At 44.9% G+C, this 22,635-nt stretch overlaps 1 protein-coding gene across 7 annotated transcripts in view; it reads right to left on the reverse strand.

The window, feature by feature from the left end:
• FHIT (fragile histidine triad diadenosine triphosphatase) overlaps nt 1-22,635 on the reverse strand; it is a 1,048,086-nt gene that overhangs the window by 215,664 nt on the left and 809,787 nt on the right. For all 7 annotated transcript variants that reach the window (XM_060271291.1, XM_060271290.1, XM_060271293.1 and 4 more), the window contains 2 exons: nt 10,277-10,422; nt 8,497-8,526 (listed from right to left, as the gene is read on the reverse strand). In XM_060271291.1, the coding sequence (XP_060127274.1) occupies nt 8,497-8,526; nt 10,277-10,422 (176 nt within the window). The remainder of the gene's footprint in view (nt 1-8,496; nt 8,527-10,276; nt 10,423-22,635) is intronic.

Here is a 22,635-nt window from a genome sequence, read left to right on the forward strand (position 1 = left end):
TGGCCTGAGAGTTTGGCAAATGTAGGAGGGAAAACGGAGCAAAATATACTGTGAGCATAGGAATGAGGACTCTGTTTCCTTTCCACCAAAATAAATAAAAAATCCTTCCAGTAGCACCTTAGAGACCAACTAAGTTTGTCATTGGTATGAGCTTTCGTGTGCATGCACCTTTCTTCAAATATGAAAGCTCATGCCAATGACAAACTTAGTTGGTCTCTAAGGTGCCACTGGAACGATTTTTTTATTTCGTTTCGACTACGGCAGACCAACACGGCTCCTTTCCTCCAGTTCCCCAAACTTTTTAAGACTACACAGAGAGGTGAGAGAAGGAAGAGAAATGGCCTAGTTAGTGATGCCTAATCTACGCCCATCAAAATGAACAATGACGTTTGCTCTTTTTTCACAGATAAACATGTCATTTCGTTTTGTGTTTATCTTTTTCTCCTTTTTGGACCAAGGAAACATTTGATGCTGGCGAGAGAGAAACATTATTTATTGCAATTTAAGATGTGGTTTTCATACCTAATGATTGGTTTCAAGTCTCATGGTCCCTCAGGTGCACCAAGCATTGACCCGGACAGACCTTTTTCAGACTGTGATTAAGGTAATTGAATCAGAAATGGATTGGGAATGCAACTAATTTTATTAAAATACTCAGAGTTTGAATTTTCTCTTTATTTCTTTTTTTAAAAGCCCATGCCATCAGCATAGGGACAATAAATTATCGCAAATTATGGTGCTCTCCAGAAAAGCAGCTCATATATCTAGAAGAGAGTACAACGTGTGATGTTGAAAATCCGGGAGTTTGCAATAACATCAGTGGGGTGTTGTCATCTCATTACATTTATTAAGCTAATGGGACAAGAAGCCCCAAGCCATCAACATATCTTCAAAACCCATTGGCTGCACACATCAAGTGGCCTGTGGCTCTCATACAATAGAAAATCAATCCCCCCCCCCTACCCTTTAATTCTAAAAGCATGATACGGTGTATATACTTGCTGATGGCTAATCAAGGGAGCACTTCTTTCAACTAACACTTTGTTTGTGAATGCACTTGCAGGGAATCCTATAGCCCAACAGTGAGGTCATCACAGCCTGCTATGGATTTAAATTCGCATGGTTCAATCTGTGATTACGTAGTTGATCAACCCAGCCTTTCAAACCACTGCAGTAATAATTTGAGAATGTGGTGCCTAGTCAACTGCAACATCCTTCTCTCACCAGGGCCGTCTTTAGCACATTGGGCGCCCTGGTGCAGGGATCCCTTGGGCGCCCCCCACCCCCACTCTTTTTTTTAAAAAAAAACTCTGCACCTCCAGCTCTTCCCCTCCATTTTTTTTAAAAAGGAAAGCTCTTACCTTCCCTGGAGGAGCGCGCCGTCTCCCCCGAGCCGGAAGGCCTTGGGGCGACGCCTCGGCTGAGCTGAGAGCCACAGGGCCGGGAAGGGAGAGTGCGGCCTGCAGAGAGGCCCGGCGTCCCAGGCCCGCGGAGCCAGCAGGGCAGCGGGGAGAGTCCTAGACTGTGGGAAGGCACCCGAGCCTTCCTGCCAACAGGAATGCCAATGAAACGCAGCGTCGGGGTGAGGGGTGACCCTGGTGCTGCAGAGCAGAACAGGGTCCTAGTGCCCCTGCTCCGCTCGCTTACCTCCCTGAGCGGAGATCCTGAGCGGCGAGGCTGGCGGAGGGAAAAGGGAGGCCACCGCGCAGCTCCTCCACTTGCTGGAGCGCCCCTCAGCGCCCCCCTGAGCGCCCCGGTGCCCCACACCACTGGAGTCAATGGGCGAGCCGGCCCTGTCTCTCTCACAGTGTGATACAGAGACTTAGCACATAAGAAGCACTACTATGAGACCACTAGAAGTTATGACCTACCCCTACAATAGCCATAATATGTCTTGTTATAGGTTTCAGCATGTGTGTGTCAGTCTGGGTTATATTTGCAGGTCCTTTGCAGGCCAAGGAGGTTTAGAATCTAGCAGAAGAGGCTGCTGAACTGGTCAGACAAGTTCCTTTATAAGATAATGGGCTCACATGGCCAGTTAAGGGCTACCATTCACATGTCCATTCATTTGCCCTGTTGCCATAGAGACAAATGGGTGGGCCTTTTTTCACTTCATCTGGCTGGATAATAATACAGTCATACCTCGACAACCCAACACTTCGACTTCCGAAGTCGACAACCCCCGGAAGTCTTTTCTCGGCGCACACGCACGCTTCGCGCATGTGCCAAAGCGGCGCTTCGACATCCGAAAACCTCACGACTTATGAAGACGGCCGCAGAACAGATCGTCTTCATAAGTCAAGGTACCACTGTAATAATATATATACCCCAGCCACTCTGGGCGGCTTCCAACAGAATATTAAAAATACAATAAAAATATGATTGTTTTCTCATAGGATGGAGAAAAATAGGCTGGGCACAGGGTGGGGGGGTTTGTGTGTGGCTGAGTTTTGAGTGATGCTGGAAGTTGGAGGCATGGAGAGGTTTGTCTTGCTCAAGGCTGGGCTCAAAGCAGTAGCCTGGGGGTCTCTCTGACAACCTAATGAGGAAACAAGATCTGTTGGAGTGTTCTTGTTGTGAGCCCCTCCATCCTATGCTCAAGTTGTATATATGTGCAGATAAAACCAATTTTAGCCCAAAGACACCACAGTCTCCATTAACTTGCATTCCAAGGAAATTGAACCCTGAGTAAGCACTGGAATTCCAGGAGTCTCTTGCTGTTCCAAAATTAGGATGTGTCAGGAGTATGGGCAGGAGTCAGGCTCTGGGGCCTGTAGTGCTCAGGCTCGCTAGAGAGGTTAAAAGCAACAAAAAGGGCTTTTATGGGTATGTCCGTAGCAAAAGGAAAAACAAGGAAACAGTGGGGTCACTCAGAGGAGAAGATGGTGAAATGCAAACAGGGGACAGAGAAAGGGCAGAACTCCTCAATGCCTTCTTTGCCTCAGTCTTCTCCAAGAAAGAAAACAACGCCCGACCTGAAGAATATGGAGCAGATGATTCAGCAGGTGAAATACAGCCCAGAATAAGTAAGGAGGTAGTACAAGAATACTTGGCTAGTTTAGATGTATTCAAGTCTCCAGGGCCAGATGAACTACATCCAAGAGTATTAAAAGAACTGGCAGAGGTGATTTCAGAACCACTGGCAATAATCTTTGAAAATTCCTGGAGAACAGGCGAAGTTCCAGCAGACTGGAGGAGGGCAAATGTTGTCCCTATTTTCAAAAAGGGGAAAAGAGAGGACCCAAACAATTACCGCCCAGTCAGCCTGACATCAATACCAGGAAAGATTCTAGAGCAGATCATTAAGCAAACAGTCTGTGAGCACCTAGAAAGAAACTCTGTGATCACTAAAAGTCAGCATGGGTTCCTGAAAAATAAGTCATGTCAGACTAATCTGATCTCATTTTTTGACAGAATTACAAGCCTGGTAGATGAAGGGAACGCTGTGGATGTAGCCTATCTTGATTTCAGCAAGGCATTTGACAAGGTGCCCCATGATATTCTTGTAAAGAAGCTGGTAAAATGTGGGCTAGACAATGCTACCATTCAGTGGATTTGTAACTGGCTTACTGACCGAACCCAAAGGGTGCTCATCAATGGCTCCTCCTCATCCTGGAGAGTAGTGACTAGTGGGGTGCCACAGGGTTCTGTCTTGGGCCCAGTCTTGTTCAACATCTTTATCAATGACTTGGATGATGGGCTTGAGGGCATCCTGAGCAAGTTTGCAGATGACACCAAATTGGGAGGGGTGGCTAACACCCCAGAGGACAGGATCACACTTCAGAATGACCTTAACAGATTAGACAACTGGGCCAAAGCAAACAAGATGAATTTTAACAAGGAGAAATGTAAAGTACTACACTTGGGCAAAAAAAATGAAAGGCACAAATACAGGATGGGAGACACCTGGCTTGAGAGCAGTACATGTGAAAAGGATCTAGGAGTCTTGGTAGACCACAAACTTGACATGAGTCAGCAGTGTGATGCAGCAGCTAAAAAAGCCAATGCAATTCTGGGCTGCATCAATAGGAGTATAGCATCTAGATCAAGGGAAGTAATAGTACCACTGTATTCTGCTCTGGTCAGACCTCACCTGGAGTACTGTGTCCAGTTCTGGGCACCACAGTTCAAGAAGGATACTGATAAGCTGGAACGTGTCCAGAAGAGGGCAACCAAAATGGTCAAAGGCCTGGAAACGATGCCTTATGAGGAACGGCTTAGGGAGCTGGGTATGTTTAGCCTGGAGAAGAGAAGGTTAAGGGGTGATATGATAACCATGTTCAAATATATAAAAGGATGTCATATAGAGGAGGGAGAAAGGTTGTTTTCTGCTGCTCCAGAGAAGCGGACACGGAGAAACGGATTCAAACTACAAGAAAGAAAATTCCACCTAAACATTAGGAAGAACTTCCTGACAGTAAGAGCTGTTCGGCAGTGGAATTTGCTGCCAAGGAGTGTGGTGGAGTCTCCTTCTTTGGAGGTCTTTAAGCAGAGGCTTGACAGGCATATGTCAAGAATGCTTTGATGGTGTTTCCTGCTTGGCAGGGGGTTGGACTGGATGGCCCTTGTGGTCTCTTCCAACTCTATGATTCTATTCTATGATTCTATGCTTTGCAAGACTGGGGCGTGCCTCAGCTTGTGCTGGAGAGGCAAGGAGTGGTCACTCAGGTGAGGCCACTTGATACCTCACTGCACCTGGTGGCAGGAGCTGGGAGGGATAAAAGCTCAGCTTTTCCCTTCAGCTCTTTGCCACAGCAACGCTATCCCTGCCTGGTTGCCTCTGGCGTCTTGCTCCTTGGACCCTTGCCGACGCCTTGATCCTCGACCCTTGGACCTTTCCCTTGCCGATGCCTTGCTCCTTGACTCCCAGACCTTCAGCTCTGCCTTGTTCTTTGACCCTGTGACTGCCTGCTGCTGGACCCTCAGCCCTGCACCTGCTCCTGCTCCTGCTCCTGCTTCTACACCACCATCTTGCCTCTGGCCCCGACGTCCTCAGCCAGGGCTTCAACCGTCTGCCAACCGGACCGTGACAGGATGCATGCAACAGTATGAACTACCAGCCTCAGTGACATTCTAGAGCCCAGCACATAAAATTTCCATATCACTGTTGCCCACAAGTCAAAGCGTTGGTGTGGGAACTTGCCATGCCACCCTCCAGAAGAACTTGATGGCTGGTTCTATGCTTAATGGCAGCAGTGGGGAGTCAGTCACAAGGTGGCTATCATTTGCAGCAGCCTCCACATGATGCTGGGAAGTGGTGCTATTTGTCTAAACAATGGGAAGGAGTGGGGAAAGAATGTCTGTTCATTACACGAGGCAAAGGAAATGGTTAACAACATGCCTTTGTGCCAAACACTAACATCGTTCAATGTTTTGCCCCACTGCCGATATTGGATTTGCAAGATTAATTTGAATACGGCAAGACTTTCAAACTTTATGAGCCAGTGAGCACATCTGGAATTCTGAGGCAGTGGTGGTCCCCAGTCACAAAATGGCTGCCATGGGTATGCCAGCATAACAGAAAATGGCTGCTGTGAGGGATGTGGTGTAACAAAAATGGCTGCTGTATCTAAAAAATTGTGCAGGCATGCCTCCCCCAAAAATGGGGAACGGGCACATGTGTCAGGCCCTGCTGCACTCGCTCTCAGAAAGAAGCTCGTTGCATCTCTCCACTGTTCAGAATGGAGGGGAGTTTGTGTATTCAATGAAATGTTTTCATGTTTGAGGTGGAATTTTTAATAGAGGTGACACAAAGCCAGTGCAAACAGGAACTAAACAGGAAGAGCAAACAGTATCTTGTGTATTGTGGGTTTGTGGAGATATTTACTGTGACGTTTTTCGAGTGCCATAGAAGGTACTAGTGGGATTGCTGGTATCCGTGAGTGCCATGTTGGCAATGCAGAAAGGGTTTTGGGGGGGGGATTATAGTGGGTAGACGAAAAGCTACCAGTCAAACACTGTACCAGTGGCAGTAGACCTCATGGGACCACTGTGGTGCAGAAGTGGATTGGACGGGGAGGAGTAATTTCAAGGCCATGAATGGGAAAGGCAGTAAATGAAGAAAAGAATGGGATTTCACTGTTGGGCTTCCTCAGTGAGATTTGTGAATCTTTGCCCTATCCATCCATCCGAGGAGAACTAAAAGTTGTAGTTGTTGTTCTTTCTCCCTACACACACACTCTCTCTTTCTTCTTCCATCCCCGCTAGCTATTCCCAGGTGGTAACACAAGCTATCCCACAAATAAGGTCAATGCAGGAAATGGGAAGGAAGAGAATTGCTTCCATTTGCTGTTGTCAGACGTTAGTGTTGTCTTAATCAACCCTAACAGGGCCTTTAGCGGGTAAATCCTATACTCACATTACACCGGGAACAGAGATAGGCCACTCCTATTCTTGGGAAACTGCCATATTCAATGTGTGGTGAGCCCAGGACGGGAGGGGGGGGGGAACACACACAACCAGAAAATCCAAAAAGTGCAATTTAAAAATTGACAGACTCATCCCCTTGGAACACCACTAGAGCCCAGCAAAACCACCTACACGTTGCACAGAGCTCATTGCATGCCCCCAGTACATCCCCTGCATCACACACCCCCCTCCACACACATACACACAGCATCACTGCCCCATCAGCCTCAGTGGCACACCAGTATTGTCCATGTTACTGCAAATCTCTAGGAATCAGTGCAGGCAGGAGTTCAAATCATTTCTCTTCTTACAAGCAGTGTCGAATGAGTGCCACACAGAGGTGTAAGGGAAAGAGGCACAGCACAAGACCCACAAGATGCCAGCAGAGAGCGTACATAGACACAGCCCTCCAGGGACAAGGGTTGAAGGTGCGCCCAGAGAGAAAAATACAGAGTTTCCCTAGCATCTTCAAACACCATCTTTTCTTCAGCGCATTATCTCAAAAGCTCAGCTGCAAACCACTGGGTGCTAACTCATGAGGAGACATACTTGCTTGTGTGCAAGTAAGACCAACGTCCCTTCCAATTAGCACGCTTCACTATACAGCTTTCGTGGAATGAAAATCCTTTTACCCTGGTCTTTGACACTTGATATGAGGGATGTGGGTGGCGCTGTGGTCTAAACCACTGAGACTTGGGCTTGCCGATCAGAAGATCGGCAGTTCGAATCCCCATGATGGGGTGAGCTCCCGTTGCTCGGTCCCAGCTCCTGCCAACCTGACAGTTCAAAAGCACCCCAAAAAGTGCAAGTAGGTAAATAGGTACCGCTCCTGCGGGAAGGCAAACGGCGGTTCCGCGCGCTGCTCTGGTTTCGGCAGAAGCGGCTTAGTCATGCTGGCCACATGACCCGGAAAAACTGTCTGCGGACAAACGTCGGCTCCCTCAGCCAGTAAAGCAAGATGAGCGCCACAACCCCAGAGTCGTTCGCAACTGGACTTAACTGTCAGGGTCCCCTTTACCTTTACCTTTATGAGTGTTTTCAGAATCCACCCTATTCCTGCGATTGTAATCTGTTTTAATTTAGCATTTAATGATTGTGATCCACATGGGGACCTGCTGGTAAAAGGAGGTGGCTGTTGGCTGGCTGTGGAAAATCAAGGCGGGGAGGGAAGGAAGTTTATCATATAACAAGAACTGAAGGTCACTGACTGAAAAGTGGATTGACAGACCCATCCGGTTCAGGACAGACCAAAAGAAATATCTCTTTTCACAATAGCAATACTGTACTTAGGTTCTGGAATTCACTGTCACAGAAGGGCAGCCACACACCCACACAAACAAATGGATTATGCAAGCATATGAAGGATAAGTATTAGTTATGACAGCTGAGCAGAACGTCCATGCATACACTACGGAAGGGCATACACTACGGAAAGGGCTGTTGCCTTCTTGCCTTGCTTCCCAGAGGCATCTGTCTGGCCACTATGAGTTAACCAGTGTGGTGTAGTGGTTAAGAGCGGTAGACTTGTAATCTGGGGAACCGGGTTCGCATCTCCACTCCTCCACATGCAGCTGCTGGGTGACCTTGGGCTAGTCACACTTCTCTGAAGTCTCTCAGCCCCACTCACCTCACAGAGTGTTTGTTGTGGGGGAGGAAGGGAAAGGAGAATGTTAGCCGCTTTGAGACTCCTTCGGGTAGTGATAAAGCGGGATATCAAATCCAAACTCTTCTTCTTCTTAACAAATTTTGGACTAGCTGGACTGAGAGTCTGACCCAGCCAGGCTCTTAAGATCCCCACCCGGCTGTGGAGGTCCCAAACCCAGAAGACAGCAGTGTGCCGAGATGGAACCGTTCCATGGACCAGCGGTCAAGAGTCACTGCTTAAGACTGGAGAGGTGGTGAGGTGTAAGCATATTGCACCATATTCCCTTTCAATCAATCTATTCACAGCCGCACAGAAGATTCGGGATCCCTCCAGCTTCAAGGATAAAATAGCAATGCTGCAATGTGCCGCAGCTGACTGGTTTTATTAGATCTCATAATTGTCTCTTATTAATTTGTACTCTGCATAATAAAACAAGCACTCACCTTCACAGTCTGTCCAGCTTCAGGACCGTCCTGTAGATGAGAAGAAAGGGAAGGGGATGGAGAAGGAGACTGAGATAAGAGCAGCCGACGGGTCTCTCTTGGGTATTCAAAAATATCGCCCATTAATAATTTAAATCCAATTTCATTGTGCATTAATTTATAGCGCTCTCGTGGGTAAGATTTGGCGCCAAAGCTTTCGGGAACAGACACCTTTTTTATTTCAGTTCCTCATCAAATAGGAAAAGGTGGTCTGAAGAGAAATAAAGGCTGGCACATTTATTCCCCCAGCCCTTGGCATCTCGTATCATAAATGCTCCCAATAACTATGGTGCTCACCAAGAGAGTTAGCTGTTGGCAGACGAGGAGTGGCGTGGCAAATTGGCCATTTTTGCACAACATGGTTTTACCAAAAGGACTGAGGTATCAGAGGTGACCACTGGATCCAAACTGTTGTTGTTATTTAGATTTTAGTGGTCCCGCTTACAGGCCACAATGCGTTTCCGGGAAATAGTTCAACAGGCAAGCGTTCACATAACGAGCTGACGGTTTCCATTATTTCCTATGGGGGAATTTCTAATCATGATCTCTCTCCCCACTCTTGCCATGGTTTCTGCCCCAAAATGGTTGCTGCCAACCAGCAAAGCACAAACAAGTGAGAAAGTAAGGAAGTGGACAAAGTCCAGATGTTTAAAAATGTGTGTGTGTGTGGCCTTAAACCAGGCAGGGTTCCCAATTGGTGGTCTGTGGCCCCAGGGGAGCCATGTAACCCACCCAGGAGATCCATGGCACCATTCCCATAACAAAAACTACCATAGAGATATCGAAACTTTCAAAAGTAGGGGTCCATGGATTGGCTTTTCAAAAACAGGCCATCCACATTACTTTGTTAATTGGGAACCACTGCATTAAACACCTCAGGACTACAATACTTCAAAGATCAACTCTCTCTATATGAACCGACCTGGACCCTGAGATCATCTTCTGAGGCCCTCCTTTGTGTGCCGCCTCCTCAAGAGGTCCAGAGGGTGGCAACACGAGAACAGGCCTGCTCTGCAGTGGCTCCGTCTGTGGAATGCTCTCCCCAGGGAAGTTCACCTGGCGCCTTCATTATACACCTTTAGGTGCCAGTTGAAAACATTCCTCTTCAACCAGGCCCTGGATTTATTGACATACGGTGCCCTTTTTAAATGTGTTATGGGAATGGGGATTATTGGTTTGTTTTTGTTCTTATTTTTATTATGTGTTATGTGTTTTCCATGTGGTAATTTTATGCTGCGAACAGCCCTGAGATCTACAGATGTAGGGCGGTATATAAATGTAGTAGTAGTAGTAGTAGTAGCATAGCTGCCAAGTCTCCCGTTTTTCCCGGGAAATCCCCTCTTTTCCAGCTGTTCCTAGCTGAAAAAACGGATTTTTTTGTTTCCCCCCGGTTTATTCTGGCGCGGCGGCCATTTTGGAACTGGGCAGAGCATGCTCAGAAGCGACTTTTGATGCTGCTCTGCCCAGTTCCAAAATGGCTGCAGTGCGACTTCTGGCGCGGCGGCCATTTTGGAACTGGGCAAAGCAGCATCAAAAGTCACTTCTGAGCATGCTCCGCCCAGTTCCAAAATGGCGGCAATGCTATTTCCAGTCTGCTATTTCCGGCCCGGTCCCTTATTTCTCTGACAGCAACTTGGCAGGTATGAGTAGTAGTAGTAGTAGTAAATAGTGCAAAAAATCTGAAGGGCTCAAAGTTGTGGAAGAGCACGATAAAGAGGGCACGACATAAGTGTTTACTAACCTGAACGGAAATGGTGAGTGAAGTCCCACCAAAATGTTGCTCCACTACATTCCCAACCAGCTGTGTTGTGCGAAATAAATCAGCCACTTCTTCAGGGCGCAGATCGCGGAATCGTTCCACAGGGCGGAGTGGGCAAATGAGAACATCTGGTTTGCATCATGTTAAGGCACAACTGATTTATTATTCCATCTCAGAACGTTCCCTTCCCTTCCCTTCTAAACAGTATATACATATACCTAACAAACAGCTCCAAACTCCCAAGTTCTGTGATCCTGATGGGAATTCAGCACCTACGGAAAGAAGATCTTTGCATTATTTGTCTGAATGCTTTGACCCAAGCGCTCCATTTCAAATATTTCAAGCTGCATAAATGACTGAGTGAGCCTGAAAAGTCAGCTTTTGGGGAATTTCACAAGGCTCTGCCTGAAGCAGTGAGGATTTGGATAGAAAATAGATGAAAATCTCGAAGAATAGTTGAAGCGCATTGAACACACATGTGCAGAATCCCCTTTTATATTCCAAGCAGTAGTTTATCTTCCTGGAGAAAACAGCACTCATTTTTAAACACATCCAAACATTCTGGGCTGCAAAAATTCACATTCTGAATGGTGGCGGCGGGCAGGGTTGCCATATGTCTTGCCACGATTCAGCAGTTGTATGCAGTGGCTAGGCAGAAATCACAGCAATGTTGGGGAAAATCGATTTTTCTTAAAAATAGCTCAAAAATTTCAGGTCTGTGGTTTTGTTTCTTTGAGATTTTACATAAAAAAGCTTAACAAAAACTTCAAAGTTATTTTTAGTCTTTTGTATCTGGATTTTTACTTTGAAATATGGCAACCCTAGGTGGGGATTATGAACTCTGGAATCATTGCTAGTAACAGTTGTGACAAAACAGTTGTATTACACAGCTTCCATGACCAGAGCTGTGACTTCAGTGGGTTTAAGTATTTTCAGATCTGTAGTGGCTTGTGGCCAATCATTCTATTGCCATAACTGATTAGATTTGCAAATGTTAATATATTTTGGTCATACAACTGTAATTTCTGGAGCATATAATTTGCGGGCCCTCACTGTATAATTAGAGATTTGTGGCACATTTCAGGTGCCATAATTAGCATCATCTGGTCTCTTAAGATACAAGAGTTTTGTATAGCAGATTCCTATATGTGTCTACTCAGATGTAAGTCCTATTGAGTCCAGTGGGGCTTGTTCCCAGGTAAACTGATGTAAAAATTGCACAGTTGCAATCCTATGCATATTTACTTTGCAGTAAGTCCTATTTTTTCAATGTGAGTTCTTTAGGGTTCCACCGTTACTGTACAGTCCTAAGCATGTCTACTTAGAAGTAAGTCCCAAGGAAAACTATTCCAAGGTAAGTAGGTGCAGGACCGCGACCTCAGAGTTTTAAAATAAGGGTTTGCATTAGATTTGAATGAATCCCAAATCAAGAACTGAAGCAGGCCAGTTCAGACAGATTTGGGGCTTGCATAAACTGAAGAAGTATCTCTCCAAAGCTCCTCAAGCTGAAATTATCTATCAAAAAACATCACTCTTGTGGTTTATCACCGCAACAGCTACTCACTTTGGGTTTTAGTAAAGCAAACAGTCTAATTTGTCAACTCCTAAATGATATTGAGCATCAGAACAACACGGCTACAATAAAGAAATTTTGCCCATGTTATGACTATTTTCCACCTTCCCATATCGACTCTCTGGCACCCTATCTGCATAACCTAGCAATTCTAAAATACAGACGCGCTTCTACTCTCGCAAGATAGAATGTATTGCCCTCGGCTGTACCTGAGGGACGATTCCAACAGATTCCCCACAAAAATGCTTATGTCCCTGTGGAGATGGCAGTACTGAATCGGTGGCACATGCCCTTCTGGCTTGCACTCCTTATAAAGACTTGAGGAATGAGATTATCACCCCTCTTTTATTGTCCATTCCGGGTCGCCCTACCACTGCCACAGTGTCTGTAGTTGTTTTAAATTTTGCCCATAATAGGTAATGAAGAAGGTTTCCCCCCAAAAAACTAGAATTCAGATTCAGACCCAAACCAAATCAGGAAGCCTTCACGGCACTCCAGTTGTTTTCTGAAGCGCCAAACCAGGTCAGTAAACACCCCTAGTCTAAAATGCTGTCTGAAGCTGTAATCCAAGGGACACTTCCCTTGAAAAACACAGTGCAAACTTACTTCGGAGTCTACATGTATAGGATTGCTTTGTTAAGTATCTGGGACACAGTGCTGTATATTTTAGCCAAAGAGATACAGTGGTACCTCGGTTTACAAACACAATTGGTTCCGGAAGTCTGTACTTAACCTGAAGCGTACTTAACCTGAAGTGAACTTTCCCATTGAAAGTAATGGAAAGTGGATTAATCTGTTCCAGACAGTCCGTGGAGTACTTAAACTGAAGCGTACTTAACCTGAAGCGAACTTTCCCATTGAAAGTGGATTAATCTGTTCCAGACGGATCCGCGGAGTACTCAACCTGAAGCGTACTTAACCCGAAGTATGAATGTAATTGGTTCCGGAAGTCCGTACTTAACCTGAAGCGTACTTAACCTGAAGCGAACTTTCCCATTGAAAGTAATGGAAAGTGGATTAATCCGTTCCAGACAGTCCATGGAGTACTTAAACTGAAGCGTGCTTAACCCGAGGTATGAATGTAATTGGTTCCGGAAGTCCGTACTTAACCTGAAGCGTACTTAACCTGAAGCGAACTTTCCCATTGAAAGTAATGGAAAGTGGATTAATCCGTTCCAGACAGGTCCGCGGAGTACTCAACCTGAAGCGTGCTTAACCCGAGGTATGAATGTAATTGGTTCCGGAAGTCCGTACTTAACCTGAAGCGTACTTAACCTGAAGCGAACTTTCCCATTGAAAGTAATGGAAAGTGGATTAATCCGTTCCAGACAGTCCATGGAGTACTTAAACTGAAGCGTACTTAACCTGAAGCGAACTTTCCCATTGAAAGTAATGGAAAGTGGATTAATCCGTTCCAGACAGGTCCGCGGAGTACTTAAACTGAAAATACTCAAACCGAGGCGTACTTAAACCGAGGTATGACTGTATTAGAAAGCAATAAGTTTATTTTCTGATAGGATTTCTTTTGCGGTTCTGGGAGATTATTTCTCTGCCTCGAGCAACAGGCGCTGTTGGGCTTATTAAAGCTCTAGTAATTTATTTGCTAGTCTTTCCAGCATGCTGTAGAAAGTGCCTTCATAAAGGACGCTATTGGTTGAAGTGAGAGCCCAAGGGGGAAGCAGGAAAACTGCACTGCACTCCTGATTTCCATATTAGGAATGAAGAAATGGGGAAACTAATTAATTTTGCTTGTTAAAAAAAGAAGACGAAGAAGAAGGGAAATGCATGTCAACACTAAAAAAAAACAGGAAGAGATACATTTGTTTGATCCAAGTTCATTTTTCAAAAGGGAAGAAGGGAAGCCTTTTCCTCAGGCAGTCTGACACTTAAGTAGATAATTACTCTTCTTCTGCAATACTGCTTTATTATTGTGGGTCAGCGAACCATTTATAAATGAAGAATATCTTTCCACTTACCTCTAGCAAAATTGTGCCTAACATTCAGCTTTCTTGTATCCCTCTCTCTGCGTGTTTAAAATGTCTTTCAGAGTTCTAGTCCATTCCCTTCTTCAGTTATGACATTCTAGTCTTTATACACTATTGCAACATTTAAATCTCAACTGTCACCCATTTCAAACTTCATATTTCTAAGTCATTTCAGTGGGAAAGAAGAATATGGCATAGCATTCACTTGTCCCATTGTGGGGGCCTGGGGAGCTGCTATGGGGGAGAAGGGGGCAAGAGGGTTAACTTCCACTGGAGATATCGGAGAATTCTGTCGAAAAGGCAAATGGGAGCAGAAATCACCTAAGTTCATTCATTTATTGTGGTGGTTATTATTATTTCCATTTATAGACCACTTACTATCTTAAAGATCTAAAAAAAAAATCTGTGTTCCATGTCCAGAACAGAAATGGATTCAGCGAATACAATCCATAGTTACCATTGTTGTTGTTGTTTTGTTGTTGTTGTTTTCAGGTTGCAAATGAGATGCATGCAACAAACACAGGGCAGAAAACAATAGATTTCTGTTAAATTACTAAAACCCAAAGTAAAAGCAGAATTTGGGTTTTTTGAAGGGCAGTGGAGGCCTGAGATCTTTCATTCCATGCATGAATGTCACACCACTCTACCCAAAATGGAAAGTTAGAATCATAGAATCATAGAGTTGGAAGAGACCACAAGGGCCACCCAGTCCAACCCCCTGCCAAGCAGGAAGCACCATCAAAGCATTCCTGACAGATGGCTGTCAAGCCTCCGCTTAAAGACCTCCAAAGAAGGAGACTCCACCACACTCCTTGGCAGCAAATTCCACTGTCGAACAGCTCTTAGGAAGTTCTTCTGTCAGGAAGTTCTTCCTAATGTTTAGGTGGAATCTTCTTTCTTGTAGCTTGAATCCATGGCTCCGTGTCCGCTTCCATAAACACTCCCTCCTGCACTGTTGAAATGTTATTTTTATTAAATAGTGGGTAGACAACACAGCGGTTCTTCAAGAAGCTCTTTATTCGGAAGCCAGAACAGAACTGAACTGCATTGCCGAGCTGGCCTGCTTTTATAGAGGCTGGCTCAAACAATGTATCAACCATAATTCAAAGTTCCCTCCTAAAGTTCCCTCCTAAAGTTCCCTCCTAAAACAACTGTCAAGGACCTGAGGGAAAACTATATACACTAATACATAACAATTTTTATACACTACAGTTATATTTTATACACTACAATACACTACAGAATTGGGGGAAAGTATTACAATGTATTTTAGGGGAGTAGATTTATTTTTGCAAATTTCTTGAGCGAGGGGTCTTAAAATGTTTTTGAATGTGACGGGTGCAAATCTGTTATTTTTGTGATTGGACAACATTTAGTTTGGTAAATCTATGTTTGATTTAAAAGCACATAAACTGCTCTTGGAATTTTACCTTCTGGAAACGTCAGGTAATGCTATAGAAATGTTAGTTTCTCTATATAAAACAAATCCATAACTTCTGTCATTTCCATCTTGGGCAACAGCTACTTGTTCTCCATTTTCATCATCACAAAGAATTGTTTCATTTGATGGTATTGAAGCACCCAGCTTACTTCTCTGCTTATATTCAGCAAGCCTTCTTATCTTGTTTTTTTTTTTGCTATGTCTGCTTTTTTTACTTGTCTGCTCTGCTCAGGCATATATAATAAAACTACAAGTACTTGGCAGTCATTTTTAATTATTTCTATGCAATTTTACAGACATTCTTCCACATTTTTTTTAATAAGGCAAATTTAAAATTATTGAAAATTCCACAAAAACGTTTTAAAAAGCCGATATCGTTATTTACCAAGCAAAACTAAACTACAGTCATACCTCGGATTACAGCCGCTTCAGGTTGCGTCTTTTCGGGTTGTGCTCCGTGCTGAACCCGGAAGTTCTGGAAAGGTTTACTTCCAGGTTTCAACGTGCGCACATGTGCAGAAGCGCTAATTCACACTTAGTGCATGCACAGAAGCGTCAAATTGCGACCCGTGCATGCACAGACGTGGGTTGCAAACGCTGTGGGTTGCAAACATGCCTCCCGCATGGATCACGTTTGCAACCCATGTGTCCACTGTATATTAATTTAACCAATTCCCAAGTCATGTTACAACTTTTTAGCACCCATCATTTTTGGAAGTTGAAAGTTGAAAAATTCAACACGCCCTATAACATTATTCAACACGCCCTGGTACATTATTGCAAACTTACCTGTCTTGGCCATGCACATTACCATATATCTACAGAGCTCTTCTTTGCATTTTTAGTGGGGAGCAATTGGGAATTTTTGTTGTTTGAAACTTCTGCATCAAACAAAGCCAAACGAAGCGTGGGAAGGCAAAACAGAAATGCTTTCTAGGTAGTGACATCCTGACAGCCCACAGAATAGGCTCTCTTTCTCAGGGCCAGTGAAGTAACTGTTTCTTAGCAAGGCAAATCACTTGATGTGTATAAAGCATAAGAAGTGGCAGGATCAGACAAAATGCTTGATCTTTTGCCAGACAAATCAAGAAGGTTACTTTGCTTCTCGCTCTGATATCTGGAGCTCTTTCATGTCTAGAGTGTTAGTCCCTCTCTCCTTTTATGGCATGGCATTTTTCAGTACGATCAATAACTCCATACATTTTTCATGGTTTTTTCCCCTCCTCTGGTCCCATATGATCCCTCTTGCTATGCCTAGGACAACAACTCAGCAATCTGACTTTCTGCTCCGCTCCACAAGCACACAATCGCAACCACCACCTGTCATCCCCAGGGCTGGTGTCAGCTACCCAGAATCCTTGGGCAGCTGCCAGGGCTCCAGCACCCTGACAAGGTCCCACCACTGACGTCCTACCATGCTTTAGTCTAGCCACCATTTATATTCCTCACAATGGTTCCCCATGTATGTTCCAAAACACTGGGCTCCAAGAACACCGCTCCAATGCTCCAAAACACTGTGGGAAATTAAAATGGCGGCTGAACCCGGTCACCTGGGTTCTAGTGTACTGTTGTCCTCCACTAGAAGGTAAGTTCCCCAGGCCAGGCATGTCCAACAGGTAGATCGTGATCTACCAGTAGATCACTGGACGTCTGCAGTAGATCACTGGTAGATCATTGGCTCCTTCCAAAGAAGCTGAACAACTGTGGCTCACCTACAAAAGGTTCAACATTATACCTCCTCCCTGAAAAAAACTCAACAACTTTGACCTGAACCCCCTCAAAATGGGCCTTCCTCCTTCCTAAAAAAGCTCAACAACTTTGACCTGAACCCCCCCAAAGGGGGTAGATCACTGCCAGTTTTTAACTCTGTGAGTAGATCGCAGTCTCTTGAGGGTTGGCCACCCCTGCCCCAGGCCATGCCGATGGAGGAGGAGAGCCGTCCTCAGAAAACACTTTGCTCAAGGCTACAGTGCATTGGTCTGAAGGCACATGACACAGGAAAGTTGCTGAGGCTAAGCAGGTCTGGGTGTGGTCAGGGAGACCGACTATGTTCACACAGCTTTGAATTACAGCAGCAAGAACAACAAAAATATATAAAAGGAAAGGAATTCATAAAGTATAGAAATTTGGGCACAAGGACAAGGGCAAAAATCCTATTATTTGAAAGCTCTCCTGCCACACTTTTCAATCTTCCCTGCCTCTTCCCCCCATTTTGAGAAGCTCAGAGGTACTTGGGCTGATCTTTCTTCTCTCTTTCTGCTCATTGTATGTTTTGTTATTATTTAAAAGGGAACATTTGCTAATTTGCATTTCAGTCGGGGATAATCTCTTCTGGCTGAATGTATACCACCCATTACCGAATGACTCTCAGCAAGAGACCTGTTCTGTTGGAGATTAAGGCTGTCCTCATCCTTAAGGCCTCATAGCTTTTCATTGTGTTTGAATGGCAGGATTAATACTTCCTTTCACTCACAGAGAGGCTGCACAACCTGTTAACAAAGCTTGCTAAGGTTGCCTTTCCCCCCTATGGCACTTTCAATGACTCATTTCTCTCCCTTTCTTCAACAACTCCTCCCTAATAAATGGTGGAGGCGAGACCCCCCAAAACAGTTCAGTGAAGATGAAGTATGCTCAGTGACTACAGTGTTTTGGTAGTGGCTACAGTGTATTGGGAGGCGGGTGGAGCTGTGGTCTAAACCATTGAGCCTCTTGGGCTTGCTGATCTGAAGGTTAGAGGTTCAAATCCCCAAGATGGAGTGAGCTCCCGTTGCTCTGTCCCAGATCCTGCCAACCTAGCAGTTCGAAAGCACACTAGTGCAAGTAGATAAATAGGTGGCAGGAAGGTAAACGGTTTTTCCGTGCACTCTGGCTTCCTTCACAGTGTCCCATTGCGCCAGAAGCGGTTTAGTCATGCTGGCCACATGACCTGGAAAGCTGTCTGTGGGCAAACACCAGCTTCCTTGGCCTGAAAGCGAGATGAGCGCCACAACCCCTTGGTTGCCTTTGACTGGACTTAACTGTCCAGGGGGGTCCTTTACTCTCTCTTTTTTTTACATTTTTATTGGTAGTAGTACTATTAGTAGTATATAACCTTTCATTTATTATATTCATTGCTTCTCTCACAGAGTGACCCAAAGTGTCTTACATCAAAACCAATTGAGAACATCCAGTAAAAATCTAAAAACAGCTATACAGTGGTACCTCGGGTTACAAACGCTTCAGGTTACAAACTCTGCTAACCCAGAAATCGTACCTCGGGTTAAGAACTTTGCTTCAGGATGAGAACAGAAATCGTGTGGCGGCAGTGAGGCAGCAGCGGGAGGCCCCATTAGCTAAAGTGGTGCTTCAGGTTAAGAACAGCTTCAGGTTAAGAACGGACCTCCGGAACGAATCAAGTACTTAACCAGAGGTACCACTGTACAGATAAAAGGCAGAACCTACAGATGACACCCTACTAAAAGAGGTAGCAAAGCCGTGTTTCAGATTTAGGGCCAAAAGCCCAGGTAAAGAGAAATGGGTTTGCCTGGCACCTCAAAATATATAAAGATTGTACCACACAAGCCTTCCTGACTCTTAATCTCAGAGTTGTGGTTTTGAGCCCCATGTTGAACAAAATATTCTAGATGCCCCCCCCCATGGAGTATGATTCTATGGCTGAGGAGACCCTTCCACAAAGTGGGGGGGAGGGGAGGGTCATACTGAAAAAGCCCATTCTTATGCCCATTCTCTAGACGTCCCATGAAGCGGGCACAAAGGGAAGGGCCTTAGATAACCTGTTTTTCCAAAAATAAGACGTAGCCATAAAATAAGCTGTAGCAGGATTTTTAAGTATTCAAGGAATATAAACCATACCCTGAAAATAAGACATAGTGATAGGCGCAGCAGCAATGCCAGCCGTGGCAGGAGGAGGAGGGAAAAAATAAGACATCCCCTGAAAATAAGCCATAGTGGGGTTTTTTGAGGAAAAATAAATATAAGATGGTGTCTTATTTTCGGAGAAACACGCTAGCAATGACAGTCTCTCGGTATGCTCATATGAAGAAGAAGAAGAGGAGTTTGGATTTGATATCCCGCATTATCACTACCCAAAGGAGTCTCAAAGCAGCTAACATTCTCCTTTCCCTTCCTCCCCCACAACAAACACTCTGTGAGGTGAGTGGGGCTGAGAGACTTCAGAGAAGTGTGACTAGCCCAAGGTCACCCAGCAGCTGCATGTGGAGGAGTGGAGACACGAACCCAGTTCCCCAGATTACAAGTCCACCACTCTTAACCTGCCAAGAAAACTCCATGGACAAAGACAACAGGCATATAAAAGTTATGACGCTGGAAGATGAGCCCCTCAGGTCGGAAGGCGTCCAACATGCTACTGAGGAAGAGCGGAGGACAAGTACAAGTAGATTCAGAGCTGATGAAGCTGCTGGGCCAAAGCCGAAAGGACGCTCAGTTGCGGATATGCCTGGAAGCGAAAGGAAAGTCCGATGCTGTAAAGAAAAATATTGCATAGGAACCTGGAATGTAAGAACCATGAATGGAGGTAAGCTGGATGTGGTCAAAAATGAGATGACAAGAATAAATATCGACATCCTGGGCATCAGTGAACTAAAATGGAAGGGAATGGGCGAATTCAGTTCGGATGACTATCATATCTACTACTGTGGGCAAGAATCCCGTAGTAGAAATGGAGTGGCCCTCATAGTCAACAAAAGAGTGGCAAAAGCTGTAATGGGATGCAATCTCAAAAATGACAGAATGATCTCGATACGAATCCAAGGCAGACCTTTTAACATCACAGTAATCCAAGTTTATGCACCAACTACCGGAGCTGAAGAAAGTGAAATTGACCAATTCTATGAAGACCTACAACACCTTCTAGAAATGACACCAAAGAAGGATGTTCTTCTCATTACAGGGGATTGGAATGCTAAAGTAGGGAATCAAGAGATAAAAGGAACAACTGGCAAGTTTGGCCTGGGAGTTCAAAATGAAGCAGGGCAAAGGCTAATAGAGTTCTGTCAAGAGAACAAGCTGGTCATCACAAACACTCTCTTCCAACAACACAAGAGACGACTCTACACATGGATATCACCAAATGGGCAGCATCGAAATCAGATTGATTATATTCTCTGCAGCCAAAGATGGAGAAGCTCTATACAATCAGCAAAAACAAGACCTGGAGCTGACTGTAACTCAGATCATCAGCTTCTTATAGCAAAATTCCAGCTTAAACTGAAGAAAGTAGGAAAAACCACTGGGCCAGTAAGATACAATCTGAATCAAATCCCTTATGAATACACAGTGGAAGTGAGGAACAGGTTTAAGGATTTAGATTTGGTGGACAGAGTGCCTGAAGAACTATGGATGGAGGCTCGTAACATTATACAGGAGGCAGCAACGAAAACCATCCCAAGGAAAAGGAAATGCAAGAAAGCAAAATGGCTGTCCAACGAGGCCTTACAAATAGCGGAGGAGAGGAGGCAAGCAAAATGCAAGGGAGATAGGGAAAGATACAGGAAACTGAATGCAGATTTCCAAAAAACAGCAAGGAGAGACATGAGGGTCTTCTTAAATGAGCAATGCAAAGAAATAGAGGAAAACAATAGAATGGGGAAAACCAGAGATCTGTTCAAGAAAATTGGAGATATGAAAGCAACATTTCGTACAAAGATTACCATAATCAAGGACAAAAGTGGTAAGGACTTAACAGAAGCAGAAGACATCAAGAAGAGGTGGCAAGAATACACAGAGGAATTATACCAGAAAGACATGGAGGTTTCGTACACCCCAGGTAGTGTGGTTGCTGACCTTGAGCCAGACATCTTGGAGAGTGAAGTCAAATGGGCCTTAGAAAGCACTGCTAATAACAAGGCCAGTGGAAGTGATGATATTCCAGCTGAACTATTTAAAATTTTAAAAGATGATGCTGTTAAGGTGCTACACCCAATATGCCAGCAAGTTTGGAAAACTCAGCAATGGCCAGAGGATTGGAGAAGATCAGTCTACATCCCAATTCCAAAGAAGGGTAGTGCCAAAGAATGCTCCAACTACCGCACAATTGCGCTCATTTCACACGCTAGCAAGGTTATGCTTAAAATTCTACAAGGCAGGCTTAGGCAGTATGTGGACCGAGAACTCCCAGAAGTGCAAGCTGGATTTCGAAGGGGCAGAGGAACCAGAGACCAAATAGCAAACATGCGCTGGATTATGGAGAAAGCTAGAGAGTTCCAGAAAAACGTCTACTTCTGCTTCATTGACTATGCAAAAGCCTTTGACTGTGTCGACCACAGCAAACTATGGCAAGTTCTTAAAGAAATGGGAGTGCCTGATCACCTCATCTGTCTCCTTAGAAATCTCTATGTGGGACAAGAAGCTACAGTTAGAACTGGATATGGAACAACTGAGTGGTTCAAAATTGGGAAAGGATTACGACAAGGTTGTATATTGTCTCCCTGCTTATTTAACTTATATGCAGAATTCATCATGCGAAAGGCTGGACTAGATGAATCCCAAGCCGGAATTAAGATTGCCGGAAGAAATATCAACAACCTCAGATATGCAGATGACACAACCTTGATGGCAGAAAGCGAGGAGGAATTAAAGAACCTTTTAATGAGGGTGAAAGAGGAGAGCGAAAAATATGGTCTGAAGCTCAACATCAAAAAAACCAAGATCATGGCCACTGGTCCCATCACCTCCTGGCAAATAGAAGGGGAAGAAATGGAGGCAGTGAGAGATTTTACCTTCTTGGGCTCCTTGATCACTGCAGATGGTGACAGCAGTCACGAAATTAAAAGACGCCTGCTTCTTGGGAGAAAAGCAATGACAAACCTAGACAGCATCTTAAAAAGCAGAGACATCACCTTGCCGACAAAGGTCCGTATAGTTAAAGCTATGGTTTTCCCAGTAGTGATGTATGGAAGTGAGAGCTGGACCATAAAGAAGGCTGATCGCCGAAGAATTGATGCTTTTGAATTATGGTGCTGGAGGAGACTCTTGAGAGTCCCATGGACTGCAAGAAGATCAAACCTATCCATTCTTAAGGAAATCAGCCCTGAGTGCTCCCTGGAAGGACAGATCGTGAAGCTGAGGCTCCAATACTTTGGCCACCTCATGAGAAGAGAAGAATCCTTGGAAAAGACCCTGATGTTGGGAAAGATGGAGGGCACTAGGAGAAGGGGACGACAGAGGACAAGATGGTTGGACAGTGTTCTCGAAGCTACGAACATGAGTTTGACCAAACTGCGGAAGGCAGTGCAAGACAGGAGTGCCTGGCGTGCTATGGTCCATGGGGTCACGAAGAGTCGGACACGACTAAACGACTAAACAACAAACAACAACAACAACT

The sequence above is a fragment of the Zootoca vivipara genome, chromosome 2, assembly GCF_963506605.1.
Source record: "Zootoca vivipara chromosome 2, rZooViv1.1, whole genome shotgun sequence".
Classification (NCBI taxonomy): Eukaryota; Metazoa; Chordata; class Lepidosauria; order Squamata; family Lacertidae; genus Zootoca; species Zootoca vivipara.